The following is a 7,636-nucleotide window of genomic DNA, read 5'->3' as shown; positions in this document are numbered from 1 at the left end:
CTCCAGCCTGGGCAACAGAGTGAGACTCTGTCTCAAAAAAAAAAAAAAAAAAAAAGCTCAGAAGAGTTCTGGAAACCATCTCCAGGGCATCCCCACTTGTTCCCTTCCCCATTAGAGTGCCAGGCTTTTTTTTTTTCTTTGTTTTTTTAATTAGTGCCAGCCTTTTCGATGCCACACCCTACATCCTCACCAGCACCCACATGCTCAGGATCCACAAGCTGCTTCTGTCCATCAGTTTCTTCCTTTCAGGCTTGGTGTTATTCCCCTATTTGAGAACTTGGGAAGAACTCCAGGACTCCAGTGATCCTCCCACCTCAGCCTCCTAAGTACCTGAGACTACAGATACACATCACTGCACTGGCTTTGGGATGCATTATATAATAATTATGATAATTAAAAGTTGAGTGCCCATCATGGACCAGGCTCTATGCCAGCCACTTGAACATATGATGTCTGATACAGCAGCCTCCAAAGAGGGTTTTCTGCCCATTTTATAATGAGGAAACAGAAGGTCATCCAGCTAAGACTCTAAGACTCTTTTTTCTTTTTGAGATGGAGTCTTGCTCTATCGCCCAGGCTGGAGTGCAGTGGAGGGATCTCAGCTCACTGCAACCTCCCCCTCCCGGGTTCAAGCAATTCACCTGCCTCATCCCTTATCCTCTCGAGTCCAGCTAAGACTTAAACCAGCTCTGTATCAATCCAAATACCATGCTTTCTTGTTTTCTGCTACAGAGCTCTGTTTCCCAGGGAAGTCAAAGAAAGTTAAAGAAAAAATAATAATAATTGAAATGAGATTTCATAGGTTAGTAGATAGGAAATGGACAAGCTGGGAAAGAGCATTCCAAGGTAGACAAATAGTATTGCAGAGGTATAGTGTCAAGGAAGATTGGCATGTTTGTTTAATCCTGTAGGCATTTCATACATTTTTATGTTACCCTAACTAGATTCTGAGCCCTTTTACATCTTTAGTTCAGTTTAGTATAGTGATATACTGTTGTTTATATACCCAACTTAGGAATGGCTGTGTTGAGATCCTACAGTCTGTGTCATTACTAGCCCCTTGTTCATCTCTCCCTGTCTGCTGTCTCCCTTCTTTCCCAGCTATGCTCTTGGTTACTTTTAAGGGCAGGAGAAGAGCAAACACTCTGGAACTAGATCAGGACTCAGAATGCCGCTAATGATGGTATCATTTGCTGGAAGCCAAAGACCCAACATCAGAGCCTTGACTTCAGTAAGGTCACCCTTAAACCTGGACAAATGGGTTAGTCAGCTCCCCTCGGTAGCTGAGGCTAGTAGAGGCATCAGTCTAAGAAAAAGAGGGGCTAGTAAGCAGCCAACTCCGGAGCCTCTTTAAAGAGTTATAGTTCCTGCTAAAAAAAAAAAAGAAGAAGATAACACTTCCATGAGAACCAAGGACTTTTTATACTTAGAACACATACTGAAAAATCAGGAGGCAGTAGCTAAGCTAAGAGAAGCACCAGATGCCTTCTGGGATGAGTTGCCTTCCTTGCCTCCACAACAGCAGCCAGACTGGACCTCTGGACAACATGATAAGTGTGACAATCACACTTCCTAGAGTAGAACCAAGGGTAGGAGGCCACCAGGCTCAGCTTACAAGCCCTGCGAAACCAGAAAAAGCACATCAGTTAGACCTGGAAGTGGGGGTAGCCACAACCATGTACTTCTCATCCCAAGGCACATGTCCTGGATCTTTCAAGCAGACAGCATGAAAGTTTCTTCTGTCTCTCTGATGTGGGCATTAAATCCTATATTACTCCCCACCCCTACACACCCCTTCTCCAGGCAGTAACCCCAGCACGTATGATCAGGCACTCACCCAAGTAATCGTCCATCAGGGAGCCAATAGCAAACTGCAGGAAAGATGGTGAAAAGAAAGTGAAGCCAAGATGAGCACAGAACCAACCTCTACCCTGCAGCCCCAGGCCTTCTGCCCATCCATCCCTTCTTCCTGGCAGAAAAGCATAGAACCCCATGAAACTATGGGTGGTAAGAAATCAACAGCTCTCAGCTCAACCTGGTATAGGTAGAGAGGCGGGGAAAAGACTCACAATGTCATTCTTGTCCACACGGGTCCCCACAATCTTTAAGCGGATCTCATCGTCCTGCTGAATCACAATATCCTGAGGAGAGGAGGGAACAGTGTACAGATGCTCCTCAGTTTATGAGAGGTTACATCACAACCACTTCACTGTAAGCCCGGGGGCATATTGAATGCACATCACTTTCGCACCATCGTAAAGTCATAAAATCATGAATCAAGCCATGGTAATTCAGGGACCATCTGTACTCAGCCATCCCCAGGCCAATATTCTCCCTCAGGATGGCTGATTCTCTCCTCCTCTCCCTGACTTCTTTCTGTCCACTCACCTCATCCATTGTCTTGTAACATGGTGGGTTGGAGTTAGGATCAAACTCCATCTCTGAAGGGATGGACTGAAAGGAAAGTCAGATTAGGTTAGCACTTTAAATGGATGCTTCAATAGATGGTAATGAATGGGTATCTCTCTTCCTCAGCCCCACCCAGTGTGCCCAGACTTACATGTCGAGAGATGAAGCAAGACATGGGCCCAATTTCTGTGAAGAGTCCAACCTAGAAAAAAATGAGCGACTTACGGCCATTCGCGGTGGCTTACACCTGTAATCCCAGCACTTTGGGAGGCCAAGGCAAGTGGATCACGAGGTCAGGAGTTCGAGACCAGCCTGACCAACATGGTGAAACCCCTTCTCTACTAAAAATACAAAAATTAGCCAGGCATGGTGGTGTGCGCCTGTAATCCCAGCTACTCAGGAGACTGAGGCAGGAGAATCGTTTGAACCCGGGAGGCGGAGGTTGCAGTGAGCCGAGATCGCACCACTGCACTCCAGCCCAGGCAACAGAGCAAGACTCTGTCTCAAAAAAAAAAAAAAAAAAAAATTATCTTGCTTTTTCTTTGTCCCCTCAAGTGTTGTGTTTTTCTTTTTTGCTTTTTAAATTTTGAGACAGGGTCTCACTCTGTTGCCCAGGTTGGAAAGCAGTGGTGTGATCACAGCTCACTGTAACTTTGAACTTTTGGGCTCAAGCAATCCTCCCACCTCAGCTTCCCAAGTTGCTGAGACCACAGGTGCCCACCACCATGCTAGGCTAATTTTTAAAAACTTTTGTAGAGACAGAGTCTTGCTATGTTGCCCAGGCTGTCTCAAACTCCTAGGCTCAAGCAATCTTCCCACTTCTGCCTCCCAAAGCACTGGGATTATAGGTGTGAGCCAGCCCACCCAGCCCTTTTCTCTTTTTTTTTTTAAGCTTTCATTTGTATTTATTTATGTATTTACTTTGAGACAGAATCTCGCTCTGTTGTCCACTCTGGAGTGCAGTGATGCAATCTCAGCTCACTGCAACCTCCACCTCCCAGGTTCAAGTGATTCTCATACCTCAGCCTCCCAAGTAGCTGGGACTACACACACATGCCACAATGCCTGGCTAATTTTTGTATTTTCAGTATAGATGGGGTTTCACCATATTGGCCAGGCTGGTCTTGAACTCCCAACCTCAGGTGATCTGCCCACCTCAGCCTCCCAAAGTGCTGGGATTACAGATGTGAGCCACTGTGCCCAGCCTAAGCTTTCATTTTAAAGTATTAAAGCGCTTAGGCCTGGGACATGTTAGTCCAAGATTTGAACACCTGTTGGCCACATGATCTTGGCCAGTACACTTAACTTCTTCTAAGCTTCAGCTTCTGTAAAAAGCACCCACTGGCCGGGCACCGTGGCTCACGCCTATAATCCCAGCACTTTGGGTGCTGAGGCAGGTGGATCACATGAGGTCGGGAGTTCGAGACCAACCTGATCAACATGGAGAAACCGCATCTCTACTAAAAATACACAAATTAGCTGGGCATGGTGGTGCATGCCTATAGTCCCAGCTAGTTGGGAGGCTGAGGCAGGAGAATCGCTTGAACCCAGAGGCAGAGGTTGCAGTGAGCCGAGATTGTGCCACTGCACTCCAGCCTGGCAACAGAGCTAGACACCATCTTAAAAAAAAAAAAAAAAAAAAAAACCACCTTTTAGAGTCATTGTGAGTCTCTGCACATCACCTGGCCCACAGTAACTACTCAATCAACACAGGCTTTTACTGTTATGACTATTAATACTGACTTCCCTTGCCCTCTGAGTTAGGCAGGGCAAGATTACCATACAATTTGAAAGTGCAGGCGGGGAGCAGTGGCTCAAGCCTGTAATCCCAGCACTTTGGGAGGCCGAGGCGGGCGGATCACGAGGTCAGGAGATCGAGACCATCCTGGCTAACATGGTGAAACCCCGTCTCTACTAAAAATACAAAAAAAAATTAGCCGGGCGTGATGGTGGGCACCTGTAGTCCCAGCTACTCGGGAGGCTGAGGCAGGAGAATGGCATGAACCCGGGAGGCAGAGCTTGCAGTGAGCCGAGATCACGCCACTGCACTCCAACCTGGGTGACAGAGTGTGACTCCACCTGAAAAAAAAAAAAAAGTGCAATACAAGAAGTAAAGTGATGGCCAGGCGTGGTGGCTCACCTGTAATCCTAGGGCTTTGGGAGGCCGAGGTGGGGAGACTGAGCTCAGGAGTTTGAGACCAGCCTGGGAAACATGGCAAAACCCCATCTCTACTAAAAAAATATGGCCAGGCGCGATGGCTCACGCCTGAAATCCCAGCACTTTGGGAGGCCAAGGCGGGTGGATCACGAGGTCAGGAGATCAAGACCATCCCGGCTAACACAGTGAAACACCGTCTCTACTAAAAATACAAAAAATTAGCCGGGCATGGTGGTGGGCACCTGTAGTCCCAGCTACTGGGGAGGCTGAGGCAGGAGAATGGTGTGAACCCGGGAGGTGGAGCTTGCAGTAAGTGGAGATCTCGCCACTGCACTCCAGCCTGGGCGACAGAGCGAGACTCCCTCTCAAAAAAAAAAAAAAAAAATTAGCCAGCCATGGTGGCACATGCCTTTACTCCCAACTACTTGAGAGGCCAAGGCAGGAGAATCACTTGAACCTAGGAGGCAGAGGTTGCAGTGAGCCAAGATCGCACCACTGCACTCCGGCCTGGGCAACAGAGCAAAACTCTGTCTCAAAAAAAAAAAAAAAAAAGAAGTGACGTGACTTAGTCAAAGGCACAGAGTTATGAAGTGGAGCCAGAACCCAACCCAGATCTTCCAAAAAACTACCCCACTGCCTCCCCTATGTATAGTCTCACCTTGTTGACCTGAGTGACAACAGCATCCACAACCTCCCCTTTAAAGGGCCGGAAAACAATGGCCTTGTACTTAACTGGATAAAGGACAAAGCCTCGGCCTGGCTGGATCACACCAGCACCAATATTGTCAATGGTGGTGACAGCAATTACAAAGCCATACCTGCAAGGAGGATGAGAAACAGGAAGACATTGTGTGTCCAAGAGCCTCTAAAGACATCTGCAATAAAAGTCACTGAGCTCTTGGGAGTAGGGTCGGGGAGAGCAAAAGGACAAGCAGATAGCACCTCTACTCCCAGAGAGCTTAATGACCAAAAGAAGACAGAACAGAGATCAGTATGTATAAGACCAAATGCTGTTCTGGTAATTTCACAATAAATGTCCAAGAAGACTGGAGTCCTTGAGGCAACAGATCTCAATCTTTGGGATGCCTGAGAATCATCTTCTTAAAATGCAGATTCTCAGGTCTGCCCCAGAGAGTCTTGATTCTGGAGGGAATAAGGAGACTCAGGAATCTCCATGTTCCTGCAGGTTTTTCTGATGCTGGAGGCCCAAGTACTGCACTGCCCTGAGCCAGGTCCCAGCTCATTAATCAGAGAGGCCCCTCTGTGCAAAGCCCAGAGATGGTCAAGTCCCAGTCTACTTCCTTCCTCCCCCAAACTCTCGATCTGCTTTTTCTGGTCATTCATTTAGAAGATATATAGAGGCCCACGGTGTGTGGTCCCTGGGCACAAGGGATAAGAGAAAACCAGAAAATGACAGAGGGAGAGCAGACACAGGAACAATGATTACACTGTGAGCTCCACAAGGGCTGGCCTCATTCTATCTTGTTCCCATTCTACCTTGTTCTGAGCCCAACACGGGTCCTGGCACACACCGAGCGTTTTTAAAATGTTTGAAGAGTAAATGAATGACCAATCTCAGCTGAGAGAAGGAAGTCTTATTGTCCAGCATTGCAGAGGGCGCCCTGGGAACTCAAAGCAGGAAGCAACTGGCTGCCTGAGAGGGGAGAGGGGTCCCCAGAGTGGGTGGCAGGACGAGTAGGAATTGGGGAGGGGTTGTAGGTATAGCGCCCCGTGTGCGCATCGAATGATCTGGCGGCGCGGTGAGCTCAGCACTCACTTCCCTGTGCAGGTCCCCTCCACCTCGGTGAAGAGCTTCTGCTTCACCGTGTTGAGCAAGTTGGGGCCGAAGTAGCGCGGATGCAGCAGGATTTCGTGCTCTAGGGAGATCTGCGGAGAAAAGTGGGGTGGCGACCAGGCCAGGCGTTGGGAGGTTATCGGACGACAAGGGGAGTCTCGTGCCGGCGCCTGGCCTTGCTCTTCCTTTCCACCCAGCCCTTGCCGCCACCCTGAGCCCTGCTCACATGGTAGAACATCTTCCCAGAGCAGGTAGGCAGGCAGAGTCCACACCTCCGACAGCCCCTGGGAATCCACCGGAAACACACTTAGTCGCCACAACCCCAGTTCCGCGCTTGCTGCGACGAAGAGGGCGGAACTCCACCTCCTCCGCGAGGGCGGAACTCCACCTTCTCCGCGGGGGCGGAACTCCACCTGCTCCGCGGGTCTGATTGGGCCTCGCCGTCGTGGGCTAGAGCCACTAATCCCCGCCCCTCATCCCCGCCCCCCGGCCATCAAACAGCAACTGGTTTTTTTTTTTTTTTGAGACAGAGTCTCGCTCTGTCACCCAGGCTGGAGTGCAGTGGCGCGATCTCAGCTCACTGCAAGCTCCGCCTCCCGGGTTCACGCCATTCTCCTGCCTCAGCCTCTCCGAGTAGCTGGGACTACAGGCGCCCCCCACCACGCCCGGCTAATTTTTTGAATTTTTAGTAGAGACGGGGTTTCACCGTCTTAGCCAGGATGGTCTCGATCTCCTGACCTCGTGATCCGCCCGCCTCGGCTTCCCAAAGTGCTGGGATTACAAGCGTGAGCCACCGCGCCCGGCCTTGTTTTTTTTTTTTTTTTTTTTTTGAGGCGGAGTCTCGCTCTGTTGCCCAGGCTGGAGTGCAGTGGTGCGATCTCGGCTCACCGCAACCTCCGCCTCCCGGGTTCAAGCGATTCTCCTGCCTCAGCCTCCCGAGTAGCTGGGATTAAAGGCATGTGCCACCACACCTGACTAATTTTGTATTTTTAGTAGAGATGGGGTTTCTCCATGTTGGTCAGGCTGGTCTCAAACTCCCAACCTCAGGTGATCCACCCACCTCGGCCTCCCAAAGTGTTGTGATTACAGGCGTGAGCCACCGCTCCCGGCCGGCAACTGTCTGAATTGCTTGAACCTGGGAGGCGGCCCGAGATCTTGCCACTGAACTCCAGCCTGGGCAATAAGAGCAAAACTCCGTCTCAATAGATTAGATAGATAGATAGATAGATAGATAGATAGATAGATAGATAGATAGATAGATAGATAGATAGATA

At 49.4% G+C, this 7,636-nt stretch overlaps 1 protein-coding gene across 2 annotated transcripts; it reads right to left on the bottom strand.

Annotated features, from left to right (window-relative positions):
* Positions 1–871: 871 nt before the first annotated feature.
* Positions 872–6,735, bottom strand: POLR2G (RNA polymerase II subunit G). Of its 2 annotated transcripts, none has more exons than XM_032153134.2 (8): positions 6,589–6,735; positions 6,345–6,454; positions 5,301–5,385; positions 2,561–2,611; positions 2,389–2,454; positions 2,070–2,141; positions 1,838–1,871; positions 872–1,620 (listed from the first exon to the last, which is right to left on the bottom strand). In XM_032153134.2, the coding sequence occupies exons 1-8, from the start codon at positions 6,598–6,600 to the stop codon at positions 1,607–1,609; spliced, it is 444 nt and encodes a 147-aa protein (XP_032009025.1). In that variant the 5' UTR covers positions 6,601–6,735; the 3' UTR covers positions 872–1,606. The 2 variants fall into 2 exon arrangements, with proteins under 2 accessions (XP_032009025.1, XP_032009024.1); XM_032153133.2 differs by having other exon boundaries at positions 1,399–1,620; positions 5,226–5,385; positions 6,589–6,733.
* Between the last annotated feature and the right edge of the window lie 901 nt (positions 6,736–7,636).

The sequence above is a fragment of the Hylobates moloch genome, unplaced genomic scaffold, assembly GCF_009828535.3.
Source record: "Hylobates moloch isolate HMO894 unplaced genomic scaffold, HMol_V3 SCAFFOLD_5, whole genome shotgun sequence".
Lineage (NCBI taxonomy): Eukaryota > Metazoa > Chordata > Mammalia > Primates > Hylobatidae > Hylobates > Hylobates moloch.
Note: the sequence above shows the minus strand (reverse complement) of the source record. Positions and strands in the feature narration are given on the sequence as shown.